The sequence below is a fragment of the Eucyclogobius newberryi genome, unplaced genomic scaffold (genome assembly GCF_026437365.1).
Source record: "Eucyclogobius newberryi isolate DKJ021-1_F unplaced genomic scaffold, fEucNew1.0.hap1 SCAF_19, whole genome shotgun sequence".
NCBI lineage: Eukaryota > Metazoa > Chordata > Actinopteri > Gobiiformes > Gobiidae > Eucyclogobius > Eucyclogobius newberryi.
In genome coordinates, this window is record NW_027315823.1 from 5,452,291 (window position 1) to 5,466,355 (window position 14,065).

Below are 14,065 nucleotides of genomic sequence, written 5' to 3' on the forward strand. Positions count from 1 at the left end.
ATTGTACTACTCTTGTACTACTCTTGATGTACTACAGTTGGTGTACTACAGTTTGTGTACTACAGTTGGTGTACTACTCTTGGTGTACTACTCTTGGTGTACTACAGTTTGTGTACTACAGTTTGTGTACTACAGTTGGTGTACTGCAGTTGGTGTACTACTCTTGGTGTACTACAGTTGGTGTACTACAGTTGGTGTACTACAGTTTGTGTACTACAGTTTGTGTACTACAGTTTGTGTACTACAGTTGGTGTACTACAGTTTGTGTACTACAGTTGGTGTACCACAGTTTGTGTACTACAGTTGGTGTACTACAGTTGGTGTACTACAGTTTGTGTACTACAGTTGGTGTACTACAGTTGGTGTACTACAGTTTGTGTACTACAGTTTGTGTACTACAGTTTGTGTACTACAGTTTCCTCTGGCTCGGGGCCCATTGTCCGTTTGTGCCGTTTCCTCTCGTGGGCGTTTCCCTCCGAGTTACTGACTAACGCCGGCCTCTCGTTTCCCTGCACCAGCGTTTTTCATCTCAACGGACCAAACGTTTACGACTCTGCCACAGCTCGGAGCCGTGTGCGCCGCGGCTCGGAGGAAATCCTGTGCCGCTTCAGCGAAACTCGAGAACGGACTCAACAGGACCTGAAACTTTCACCAACCAGAGTCACGTACAAAACAAGTCTGCAAAATGATGGTAAGACGGTCCTAAAATGGCTTTTTAACATAGTGCTTCTGGTCATGTGACTCGAGTGAAAAGCCACTGACAGAGAATGTGTTGGTGTTATCTTTGCACTTTATTTTAGTCCAAGTTAAAAAAAAAAGAAAAGAGGAAACATTTCTATAACTTTGTTGGACTTGAGTCGGTGTCTAAACTCGTGACTTTTGTAAATTCTGTTTTATTGCGGACCCAGTGCTTGTTTATGAGCTTTTTGCTTGTAAAATGAATGATTGTAGAAAAGTGTGTTTGACCTGAGACTGGACCAGGTCAAATGGACCATGACTCGGGACTCCAGCCTTGAGACCTTTTACTATGATCATGATAAATAATACTTATTTTTTACTGCGACGTGGTCCTTGCTAGTAAATATATCTAAGTAGAAAGATTGATTTTGCATTGTTTTGAATATGTTTTGATATTTTGAAGAAAAAAAAAACTAATATATATAATATAAATGGTTGTATTTGGTACATTTGCAAAAAGACTTGACTTGGTCTTGATTGGTCTTGACTTGGACTTGATTGGTCCTGATTATCCTTGACTTGGACTTGACTTGGTCTTGACTGGGTCTTGACTTGGTCTTGACTTGATCTTGACTTGGTCTTGATTGGTCCTGATTGTCCTTGACTTGGTCTTGATTAGTCTTGACTTGGTCTTGATTGATCTTGACTTAGTCTTGACTTGATCTTGATTGGTCCTGATTGTCCTTGACTTGGTCTTGACTGATCTTGACTTGGTCTTGACTTGATCTTGACTTGGTCTTGATTGGTCCTGATTGTCCTTGACTTGGTCCTGATTGGTCTTGACTTGGTCTTGACTGATCTTGACTTGATCTTGACTTGGTCTTGATTGGTCCTGATTGTCCTTGACTTGGTCTTGACTTGGTCTTGATTGGTCTTGACTTGATCTTGACTTGGTCTTGACTTGGTCCTGATTGGTCTTGACTTGGTCTTGACTTGGTCTTGATTGGTCTTGACTTGATCTTGACTTGGTCTTGACTTGGTCTTGATTAGTCTTGACTGATCTTGACTTGGTCTTGACTTGCGAGCCACTGACTCAGGACATGACTCAGACTTGAAGCCAAAAACACGAGATTTATTCTTGTAACTCTTGCCTCACACAAGCACAACATCGTGGACGACACCATCATTTACACTGAAACGCTTCTCTTTCCAGGAGGAAGTGAAGGAGGGGTCAGTCCTCAGTGTCCAGGGCGACGCTATCAAAGTGACCGAGGTGGTGAAGGACGGAGACAACCTCACCTTCATCATCATATCACAGAAGGTACGTTTGGAAGAGGGATTCAGATCGATATTTACGGACATGAGAAGGAGGCTAAACATAATCTTGGGGCCCCCTAGTATCTCGTGGGGCCCCGTGCATGTGCTTGGTAATAAATCCCAAAACCCCTGACCTTTGTGCGCGCGGTGGTGGCCAGACAAAGCCTTCTGCGCAAACAGGGGTCAAACGTTTGGCTGACCTTTGTGCGTGCGGCGGTAGCGGGTCGAAGCATTCTGCTCACTCAAGGGTCAAACGTTTGGCAGACCTTTGTGCGCGCGGCGGTGACCTTCTGATGGATGTTTGTCTCCAGCTCTCGGGGACCGGCGAGTATCACGTGGCTCGCACCTACGACGACTTCGACTGGCTCCAGCAGCACCTGTTCTCTCAGGAGGACGTGCCGGGGATTCTGGGAGTCATAGTGAGTAGAACCGACAACCCGGAGCGTGCCGGTAAAGAGCGCTGCACTGTGTATCGGAAAAATGATCGATATTGCAATATCGATTATAACGAGTAATTACGCCTACAAACTACACCTTTGTAAAAGTTGAAAAATACACTTGTTTTAGGCCAAAAATATCCTTAAAATAAGAGTAATTATGTGCCAGTGCAGTAAACATACAGTTTAAAGCGCCCCCTACAGGTCGGAAGACTCATTGAACTAAAAATACAGTTGAGATGAATAAAAAAATCACTGTCACTAAATAGCTAAATTTTTAGGTTTATCATTTCACTTCCTGTTTGTAATTGATGACATCACACTAGGAAATTACCCAGCAAACACTGGGCCAAAACTCTAATGTCACCATTTCTTTTATTTGACAATTAAAAATTGTGAGAGTGACTTTAGTTTGTTGAAATAATATTTAAAGTCAAAAAAGTTGTTTCTTTTGTGTAAATTCTGCATAAACTTTGACTGGAATGAGTGTCCCTGGTGTGATGTCACTTCCTGTCTTTTTCTACAGATTTTTCAATGTTTTCTCCACAAATACCTGCTCGATTGTTGTAAAACTATAATTTATAGGTACGACAGGTATAAACACACAGAATAACGTCAAAATTAGAAAACCGTAAAAACCTGTCATAGGCACTTTAATAATCTCACTTATTTCGCGTTTATTTAGTAAAAATGTCTTAAAACCGTTTTTTTTCCTAGATTTAAGTGAATAAATCTTGGCTACACTTATGGCATTTGCAGTGTATTGATAATTGTAAGGTTTCAGTCCAGAATAGTTTTTATTTTACACATTAAAGCGAAGCATGAGTCAGGAACATGTTTTAGCCCCGCCCACTCTGTCCGTTATGATGTGTGTTATTTTCCCATCGTTCAGTGTGTGATTATATATTATTTACTTATTTACAAAGCATTTATCCTGATCACAAACGGTCCATTTAAAGCATGAACAAAGGTTTAAAATAACTGCAATATTTGGTCTTAAAAGTGTACAGTACTCAGCTATGGCCGTAACGCTAATATCACAGTACGTAACAGTTATATCACATGCAGCTGACATTTCTGTTTCTCGGTCCAAACCTTTAAATTAAATTAAAAATAAAACAAGGTTTACATTAAAACCACGTGCAAAGACTCACCCAAAGTGGAAAATGTTGTATAAAATGTAAGAAATCTCTAACTTAAAGACGTTTTTCTACACGTACAAATGAACTGCAATAAAAAAGAATGACAGTAAAATGATAATAATATGTATTTCTTTGTCTTTCGTCGAGTTTCCGCCGCTTCCAGCCAAAGCTCAGGCCAACGCTTCGGCCAAAGTGGTGAAACAGCTCGGTAAGATCCTTTTACAGGAGTACAAAACGTTTATCCTTGAGTGATATATTATTCTGATCTGTTTTGTCCTTCAAATGACCCTTGAAAAAGAAAAATACATTAAATTAATAGTCACCAAATATGTCCCTTTGTTCTTATGATAAAACGTGATGAAAAGAAACACAGAGTTCATTCTTATCAAACGAGATAAGAGCGTCACATCGTTTTATGAATACTTCAGTATCAAACAGTAAAAAGTATCTGAAAGAAATGTTGCTTAATAATCATGAATATTAAGAAAAAAGAAACAAAATCTATGGCTTTTTATAATCATAATAGTAATCTGAATACTAATATTTATATATGCTTCAATGAAAAAATAAATTTAAAGAAAGATATATATAGTTCTCCCATGACTTTGTACTTTTACTTCTACTACCCTCAATAATAATGGTAGTATTATGTCAAGTACTGTGCACGTTGCAGGACTTCTGGCTCTGGGAGACTGGACGCTTTACGGCGCTGCGCTGGAGCGGTTTCTCCAGCAGGTGGCGTCCCACAGCGTCCTGAACAAAAACAAGGCAGTGGAGGATTTCCTCACCAGCTCAGAGGTCAGAGGTCACAGGCTTCATCTGACGCTGCCGACATGCACGATTCAGCAATAAATAAATAAGTAACAATTAAGAATCAATTCAAATACCGTATTTTCCGAACTATAAGCCTCACCTTTTTTCATAGTTTTGGCCGGGGAGCAACTTATATTTATATTTATACTTATATACTTATTCTCCGGAGCGACTTATATGTGATATTATTTGTTATTTTTACACTTGCAACCTCATTTCATACTCCAGTGCGACTTATATATGTTTTTTTTCTTCGCTATTCTGCATTTTTTGACTGGTGCGACTTATACTCTGGAAAATACAGTAATACTCCAAAACTAAATGTAAAGAGCTTTTTGATCTGTCTGTTTATGTCGAATAAACTCATCTCGACGCATCCTCGACGAACAATGACTGAGGATGTAAAATGAACGTTCACCTGCTGCTCATGGACCTGATTTGTGACTTTCTCTGACCCAAACTCACGCTGACCACACGAACTTGAACGCGTGGGAAGTGGAACGAGCTTGCGTTCCGCTTTGTGCTCTGCGTTTTGCGCTTTCGAAGAGGACGTTCCGGCGTTCCGTTCGTTTACTCTGTGTATTTCAGGCTCCCGGGCGACAGAAGAGCAAGAGGAACATCTTCGGGCGTCTGAGTCAGGCCGTGGAGGAGAAGAGGAAAGAAGGGCACAAAGTAAACGCATGGCAACATCTCAAAATCTCTGAAGTTTACATATTTTTACTCTTCACACTTTCACCTGACTTATTAAAGGGCCCATGGAAGGGTTTTACGATGTTCTAATTCTGACTTTATTTGGTGTATTTATACCTGTTGTACATATAAATGATAGTTTTACACCAATCGAGCAGGTATTTGTGGAGAAAATGACAGGAAGTGACATCACAGCAGGGACACTCATTCCAGACAAAGTTTATGCAGAATTTACACAACTTAAACCATTTTTTTGACTCTAAACAGGAATTCAACCAAATAAAGTCGCTCTCATATATTTTTAGTTTTGGCTCAGTGTTTGCTGGGTAATTTCCTACTGTGATGTCATCAATTATAAACAGGGAGTGACATCATAAACCTAAAAACATTGCTATTCTGGGATAACAATTTTAGCAAAAAAATCAAAAATACATATATAATGCGTGCTAGTTCAGTGATCAGTCCAGCCTGTAGGGGGCGCTTTAACTTTGGGGAATATCAGCTTGAGGACGTCAAAAGCGTCACACTTCACTGAGAGTTGTGTTGCTCGGCGACGGTGAAGCGCAGCGGCGTCCAGCGTGTGGTCATCTGCGCCACAAAGCCTCCAGAGCCGGGAGGCTCGATGTCGCTCGCAGCTCTAATTTAGACTCGGTAGAAGCTGATTCGAAACTTTTCCAAACGTTTAGGGTTCACGCTGATCACATGACATGAAAACAGACTGACGTTCGCCCATAAACGCTGTATTTGTGGTGATATTCAAGAGGGTTTTGTTTCCAGGATGTGGAGGATTTCTTCCAAAACGAGCGCGACTTGAACCACTCTTTGACCAACTGCACCAAACTTGCAGCAGAGGTAAATATTCTTTTATTATTATCTTTATTTGTATTGCACATTTCAAAATACAACTACTGAGTGTTTATCCAACAGAATAAAAAAACTGTTGTATTGTATTAGTTAATAGTGCAAGAAATAAGTAGTGTTTATTTAGTTTTGAGTATATTTGATCTCTCTTTATTGTCTTAGAATAAAATTGCCATTGAAACGTGTGAAATATCTTGTTCTTGTTTTTGTTTCTAACTTGAAATGATATAAATTAATATGTTTAATGAAAACGAGCTGAATTAGGATGATAATGCATTGTGAGACACTAATGTCATTTTAACAGACTTTCCAAAAGTATCCAGTTCTTGTGTCCATGGCAGGGGTTTTCAGGCCCAAACACATAGTTCAAAATCTGAGAGCGATGGCAACGTCAAAACAAGCTGGAGTGGAAAATCCTAACCCTTTCTTCACTCCAATGTTTTGTTTTGTTTTTTAATTTATTTAATTTATTTTATTTTTTTATTACATGAAACATTTACTATTAAAATAACTCTCGACGACCTCATTTTGTTTTTCACACTTATTATGGTCTGTTTCATGTCGTTCTTTGTTTCGTCACTTTTATTCACTTTTACCACTTTTTTTGCAGAAGTTTCTGGACGTGGCACAAACTGAACAAAGTGAGCGACAGAACTCGTCTGTTCGTGATCTCGTCTGTTTGTGATCTCGTCTGTGATCTTGTCTGTTTGTGATCTCGTCTGTTTGTGATCTCGTCTGTTTGTGATCTCGTCTGTGATCTCGTCTGTTTGTGATCTCGTCTGTTTACGATCTCGTCTGTTTGTGATCTTGTCTGTTTATTATCTCGTCTGTTTAAGATCTCGTCTGTTTACGATCTCGTCTGTTTATAATCTCGTCTGTTCGTGATCTCGTCTGTTCGTGAACTCGTCTGTTTATGATCTCGTCTGTTTACGATCTCGTCTGTTTAAGATCTCGTCTGTTTACGATCTCGTCTGTTTATAATCTCGTCTGTTCGTGATCTCGTCTGTTCGTGAACTCGTCTGTTTATGATCTCGTCTGTTTATGATCTCGTCTGTTCGTGATCTCGTCTGTTCGTGAACTCGTCGGTTCGTGAACTCGTCTGTTTATGATCTCGTCTGTTCGTGATTTCGTCTGTTCGTGATCTTGTCTGTTTACGATCTCGTCTGTTTATGAACTCGTCTGTTCGTGAACTCGTCTGTTTGTGAACTTGTCTGTTTATGATCTCGTCTGTTTACGATCTCGTCTGTTACTGATCTTGTCTGTTCGTGAACTCGTCTGTTTGTGAACATGTCTGTTTATGATCTCGTCTGTTTACGATCTCGTCTGTTTACGATCTCGTCTGTTTACGATCTCGTCTGTTTGTGAACTCGTCTGTTTATGATCTCGTCTGTTTATGATCTCGTCTGTTCATGATCTCGTCTGTTTACGATCTCGTCTGTTTACGATCTCGTCTGTTTACGATCTCGTCTGTTTATGAACTTGTCTGTTTATAATCTCGTCTGTTTACGATCTCGTCTGTTACTGATCTTGTCTGTTCGTGAACTCGTCTGTTTGTGAACTTGTCTGTTTATGATCTCGTCTGTTTACGATCTCGTCTGTTTACGATCTCGTCTGTTTACGATCTCGTCTGTTTGTGAACTCGTCTGTTTATGATCTCGTCTGTTTATGATCTCGTCTGTTCATGATCTCGTCTGTTTACGATCTCGTCTGTTTACGATCTCGTCTGTTTACGATCTCGTCTGTTTATGAACTCGTCTGTTTATAATCTCGTCTGTTTACGATCTCGTCTGTTACTGATCTTGTCTGTTCGTGAACTCGTCTGTTTGTGAACTTGTCTGTTTATGATCTCGTCTGTTTACGATCTCGTCTGTTTACGATCTCGTCTGTTTACGATCTCGTCTGTTTGTGAACTCGTCTGTTTATGATCTCGTCTGTTTATGATCTCGTCTGTTCATGATCTCGTCTGTTTACGATCTCGTCTGTTTACGATCTCGTCTGTTTACGATCTCGTCTGTTTATGAACTCGTCTGTTTATAATCTCGTCTGTTTACGATCTCGTCTGTTCGTGATCTCGTCCGTTTATGATCTCGTCTGTTTATGATCTCGTCCGTTTATGATCTCGTTTGTCATTCTCGTGGTGCAGAGATCGCCGTGGCGTGCGAGCACTTCTCGGCGGCGCTGCAGATGTGTGTGGAGTCTGGAGAAGACAAACAGGCGTTCTCCAGGTCAAACACGAGGCCAGATTTATTATTAGGATTATTATGATTATGATTAATATTGTGAGAAACACAGAACATAAGAAACATGTGACTGTGCGTTTCAGGGTTTGTAAAACTCTGTCTGAAGTGTTCAACTCGATGGGGGTAAGTGTATATTATGTGTATATTACGTGTATATTATGTGTATATTACATGTATATTACGTGACGTGGCTCGTACAAAACTGTTCTTTTGTTTATCATTTTACATTAAAGTGTAAAGAGTGTTTGACAGGTTTTTATGATGGTCGTATTTTGACTTAAATTGAGCAGGTATTTGTGGAGAAAACGTTGAAAAATCTAAAAAATTGTAAAAGAAACAACTTTTTTGCCTCTAAACATTAATTCAACAAAATAAAGTCGCTCTCATATATTTTTATTTGTCATATAAAAATAATGGTGACATTCGATGAGTTTTGGCCCAGTGTTTGCTGGGTAATTTTCTACCGTGACGTCATCGATTACAAACAGGAAGTGATTCTTTATCGTTTATTAAATGAACACATTTACTAAGAGACAAGGAACAATACTAATATACAATATAAAACATATACATTCAAATCACATTGAAAATAATATATATGGTAATTGATAATATACAAACATAAAAAATGTAATAACATTTTTAGATTTTTTTTTTTTTTTAAATCGGAAAATGTTTATCTTAAAGCGCCCCCTACAGGTCGGGCGACTCATTGACCTAAAATGCAGTTAAAGGTGCCATAACATGCTTTCTTCACGTTTCGTAGTCTATCCTAAGTGTATAATTGATTATAATAAGGGTTGTGCAACACCCTTAACATAATAGTTAAGAAATATCACCCAGACCTTGGACCCCCTCACCAACCCGGAAATGCAGACGGCTTGGTTTGATATTCGCCCCCACCCTTGCGAAGAGCGATCTGGCTCCCCCGCCCAACCCGTGACGTAGTCTCAGAGCGCGCGTGTGCCCCGCCCACCCGTGACGTAGTGTGTGCCTCACAGCTGTTAGCTCCGTAAGTGAGAAACGATAGAACGTCAGATCAACACTACTTTGAGACTAAATAAATCTGGTGTTTATTCTACAGCGTCCGCAGAACAGATATATCTATAGATCTATATATATATATATATATATATATATATATAAAAGTCTTATGTCCATCGCGCTCTTATTTCCTGGTTTTTCGTATCGGATAGAACTTCTCTCCGTTTATTTTCCCGGTTGCTGCATCAACTGCCACATAAACCTTCACCATTGTGATAATAGTAAAGAGTGCGATATCATTAATGAATTTTGGGCCTCTTTGGAACGTGTTTCGTCGTAAATCGAAGCAGAAAAACTCCGGAGCTTGTAGGGAGACAGCAGCGCGGAGCCAGGGGGAAGGGGGCGGGAGGCGGGAGGGGGGTGGAGAGGCGGCAGGCGGGAGGGGAGGGTGAGGGGGGATGTTGACGCGTGCCTGTGGTTATGACGCGGTCTTGCCCCCACCGCCCGTCAGTTTGGAGATTCGAGGAAAGGAGATAGTCTGTACTATAGCTAAACACTGCGGGAATCAATCAAAAAAACACTCTGGGTACATATATGAAGCACAAATAGCAATGTAAGAAGGTTAAAAGCTCTGAAAAGTCAATTTTGCATGTTATGGGACCTTTAAGATTAATGTATTTATAATTTTGCGAAAAATTAAAAAAAAATATATATTATTACAGAATAGCAAAATAATTTAGGTTTATAATTCCACTTCCTGTTTGTAATTGATGGCATTCACTAGGAAATTACCCAGCAACCACTGGGACAAAACCCAATCTTATGCCAACATATAGTTTTATTTGACAAATAAAAATATATGAGAGTGACTTTATTTTGTTGAATTGATGTTAGTTGTTTCTATTTCTACAAAAGCAAAACGCAGTGAAACGCATTTAGAAAACAACTGGGATATAATTCAGACGCACGATACGTCGTTACACGTGTGTTCAAAGTTGTGATTGGTGGTTTCAGAAGCACATGTCGGGCGTGGTGGAGAACGACCTTAACACGCTGGGTCTGGGGCTGGATCTGGAGTCTCGTTACCAGGACTCCGAGAAGGTGCCGCAAACACGCTCGGACTGTTCACAATATGATGATTATTATGTGCTGGATCATTAATACAGGCAAAGGCAAAGATAGATATGTTTTCACGCTCTGTAGAAGGTCTGAAGACACCTCTGTAGTGAGACACTTTTGTCTCCTAAAGGGAGATCCTGTAAGATCATGTACCAGAGCAGTCCTCCTCACACTTTAGGACCGTTTAAGAGGACGTTTGTCTTCCCGAGCGACGCCAAATCTAAAACGTGGTTTAAAATGAGACGACGACACGTTTAAAATAGACAAAACGATGATATGAAAGTTTCCCCCAAAGGAACAAACAAACATGAGGAGAAATGTCTGTAAAGCAAACAATTACTCAAATTGCACTGGCCACATTCAGGATTCCATTATTATCATTATTATTGTCATTATTAGGCCCGAGCGCCACAAGCTGGCGAGAGGCCTATTAATCTCGTAAGGCCGTGCAAAGCACGGCTGCGAAAGTGCGCACGTAGTGCGCACGAAATCGAGCGCGAAGCGCTCGCCCACTTCCAAACACTCACTAACGCACTCCTCCACTCATGCACGCCCCGTGCATACTAATTAGTAGTAGGAAAATGGAACATTACTGTTGTAAACGGGCGAAGCCCGTGCAAAAGTGCGCACTAAACGAGCACTTTACATTGGGATCGGTCGTCATCCCCATATAAAGCACTCATTTGCGCTAAGTAGCTCACCAATACGTTCCCCATATCTTGCATGTTCCGTGCATATAAGCATGTAATGCAAAAATTGAACATTATTACTGTATAGAGGGCCAAAAACACCAACCCCCCTATTTTTCACCCAGTGAACATTGACAAAAAGTCAAAAAAATGTGCACACCTCTAAAAATCGTGCCTCTCTACATTCTGGCTATTTCCCTTTTCTAAAATAAAAAAATTGGCGCGTCAGCGCCCCCAAATGTACCAAAAATGCATTGAGAGATGGGAAATGACCCAAAAAAAATCTGATCGTAGAATCATGAAATTTGGCGCAGAGGTAGATGGTGACAAGAGAAGTAAAAAATATTATTACGGCAACGCCGTCCGCCCAACCAAATGTCGGCCATATTGGTTCAAAAATGGCTAAGCAGGACTCGGGAGTTTTTCCAAACGTCGTACTTTTACGAACTCCTCCCAGGGCGTTGGCTCTAAAAAGCTGAAATTTGGTGAAAATGCTACTGAGGAGTGGGAAATCAAAAGTTATTCAAATTACATTGATACCTGTCACGGTCTCTGAGCGGCGAAGCCGCAAACTTTAGCTAGAATTTCAGAAATCTCCCAAATTTAACATTTCCACCGTTTGCGCAGATAAAGTCCGAATTGCGTCAAATTAGAATCAGTTGTTAAACTCTTTGCCCTAAACCTACTTGAAGTGAAATAAATTAATTTGGCGCCACAGCGCCCCCTACAGATTTTATATGGAGGTTAAATGTCTAGTTTTGCGAAATTATATGACATTTGACACACAACTCAATTTTAGCATCCCCATCAAAAAAGTCAATGAGACTCATGTCACAATTGTTATGGCGTTGCCGTAGCGATAACCGAAACCTCCCATGTTATTCCAATGGGGAAATCGCCAGAACATGTTTACACTTTAGACTTTCACAAACTCCTCCCAGGGCGTTAGACATATTAACCTGAAATTTGGTGAGACTCATCTTCAGGACCATCAAAAGTTATCCACATTTTCATTCAAAGAGTCACGGTGTCTGTGCGGCAAAGCCGCACATTTTGCCAAGAATTCAAAATAAAATAGCTTTTTGATGGTAAAACAAAGGGGAGAAGATGTGACAGCGTCACAGATTCAGCAGTAGATGTAATAAAAGGACAATTGGGGCGCGTTAGCGCCCCCTCCTCTTGCGGTGTGGCGGCGGCGTGGCGAGGGCCGATCATTGCCGCTTGCGGCTATGTTTATTATTATTATCATTATTATCATTTTTGTTGGTGTATAAACTTGAACCTTTCACACAGGAAATGCTCTTCCGGAGAACGTGTAAACTGGTGGAACTAGAAGCAGCGACGAGGAACGCCGAGAGGGCCAAACCTGTGAAGAAGCCTGTGGTGAGTGCACTGAGCGTCCAGCAGGGGTCAGACGTGCACAAGGCAGAATACAGCCAAACATGAATACATTTAAACTGATTTATTGACAATTTCTACATCATATTTTGAATTACAATCTTATTTTTGTGACATTCTGGACAAAACATTTGCACCAAATGAAGCTATCAACCTGATTCCAGTATATTTATAAATATTTCAAATAGAAATATCTTCAACGTGTCCACAAAGTGATGTTTTTGTCCCATGGTTCATACTCTGGACCGTTGCCATAGCGACAGAAGTCGCTCCAAACGTGGCAAATAACTGTGAACAGAGTGTGCGATACTTTCTGCAACTGGCTTTTGCCTCTTTAAAGGTGCACAGTGTCACTTTTCTCGTCTCCTTGGCGATGTTGTTGCTTTGCCTGGAATGTCCCACACTCTGGCATTACACTCATCTGTTTATTTGTTTGTTTGTTTGTTTGTTTGTCCGTTGCTTCTGGTTCTTTATTGCGAGAGAAACGCCTTGGAAAACGTTCCATTCTTACTGCGAGCGCTCTCTCTCCACAGACCTGACTTGTAACTTGGCACGTTTGGCGTCTCCATAGCAACAATGATAGCGGTTTCTCTTTGCGCAGATGGAGGAGGTGAAGAAAACTGCAGAGACAGAGTTCAATCAGATCAGTGCTGTGGCCAAGAATGAGGTAAACCAAATACATGAATACTCTGTGTACTCTGATGACTACTCTGTGTACTCTGATGACTACTCTGTGTACTCTGATGACTACTCTGTGTACTCTGATGAATACTCCGTGTACTCTGATGAATACTCTGTGTACTCTGATGAATACTCTGTGTACTCTGATGAATACTCTGTGTACTCTGATGAATACTCCAGCTCAGTACTTCCTGTGTCCAGATCAAAGACTTCAAACGCGCTCGAGTCCAGCTGCTGCGTCAGGCTCTGGTTTTGTGGTGTGAGAAGCAGCTCGTCACCGCCAGAAACAACGCCGAGCAACTGACCCTGCACCTGGAGACGGTCAGAGGGCTGGCCTAGCCCGGCACGGCCCCTTTAGCCCGGCACGGCCCGCTTTAGTCCGGCACGGCCCGCTTCAGTCCGGCACGGCCCGCTTTAGTCCGGCACGGCCCGCTTCAGTCCGGCACGGCCCGCTTCAGTCCGGCACGACCCGCTTCAGTCCGACACGGCCCGCTTTAGTCCGGCACAGCCCGCTTCAGTCCAGCACAATCCAGTTTAGTCCAGCACAGTCCGGTTTAGACCAGCACAGTCCGGTTTAGTCCAGCACAGTCCAGTTTAGTCCAGCACAGTCCGGTTTAGACCAGCACAGTCCGGTTTAGTCCAGCACAGTCCAGTTTAGTCCAGCACAGTCCAGTTTAGTCCAGCACAGTCCGGTTTAGACCAGCACAGTCCGGTTTAGTCCAGCACAGTCCAGTTTAGTCCAGCACAGTCCGGTTTAGACCAGCACAGTCCGGTTTAGTCCAGCACAGTCCGATTTAGACCAGCACAGTCCAGTTTAGTCCAGTTTAGTCCAGCACAGTCCAGTTTAGTCCAGCTCAGTCCAGTTTAGTTCAGTTTAGTCCAGCTCAGTCCAGTTTAGTCCACTTTTGTCCAGTTTTGTCCAGCACAGTCCAGTTTAGTCCAGCACAGTCCAGTTTAGTCCAGTTTGGTCCAGACTCTGCCATAGCAATAAACAAAATATGTTTTGAATGGCCAAA

General features: G+C 41.4%; 1 protein-coding gene across 1 annotated transcript; it reads left to right on the plus strand.

Annotated features, from left to right (window-relative positions):
- Window positions 1–618: 618 nt before the first annotated feature.
- LOC140365215 (sorting nexin-5) lies at window positions 619–13,834 on the plus strand. Its single transcript, XM_072451503.1, has 14 exons — window positions 619–691; window positions 1,892–1,999; window positions 2,307–2,414; window positions 3,722–3,782; window positions 4,248–4,372; window positions 4,976–5,059; window positions 5,855–5,929; window positions 6,549–6,579; window positions 8,082–8,163; window positions 8,262–8,301; window positions 10,177–10,263; window positions 12,264–12,353; window positions 12,970–13,035; window positions 13,251–13,834. The coding sequence occupies exons 1-14, from the start codon at window positions 686–688 to the stop codon at window positions 13,386–13,388; spliced, it is 1,101 nt and encodes a 366-aa protein (XP_072307604.1). The 5' UTR covers window positions 619–685; the 3' UTR covers window positions 13,389–13,834.
- The last annotated feature ends 231 nt before the right edge of the window (window positions 13,835–14,065 follow it).

What these genes read in the sequence shown, in the direction of transcription:
- LOC140365215 (XM_072451503.1), top strand. An exon ending in CAAAGTGGTGAAACAGCTCG is followed by an intron (nt 3,783 to 4,247) that starts GTAAGATCCTTT and finishes TGCACGTTGCAG; the next exon opens with GACTTCTGGCTCTGGGAGAC. An exon ending in GTTACCAGGACTCCGAGAAG is followed by an intron (nt 10,264 to 12,263) that starts GTGCCGCAAACA and finishes CCTTTCACACAG; the next exon opens with GAAATGCTCTTCCGGAGAAC.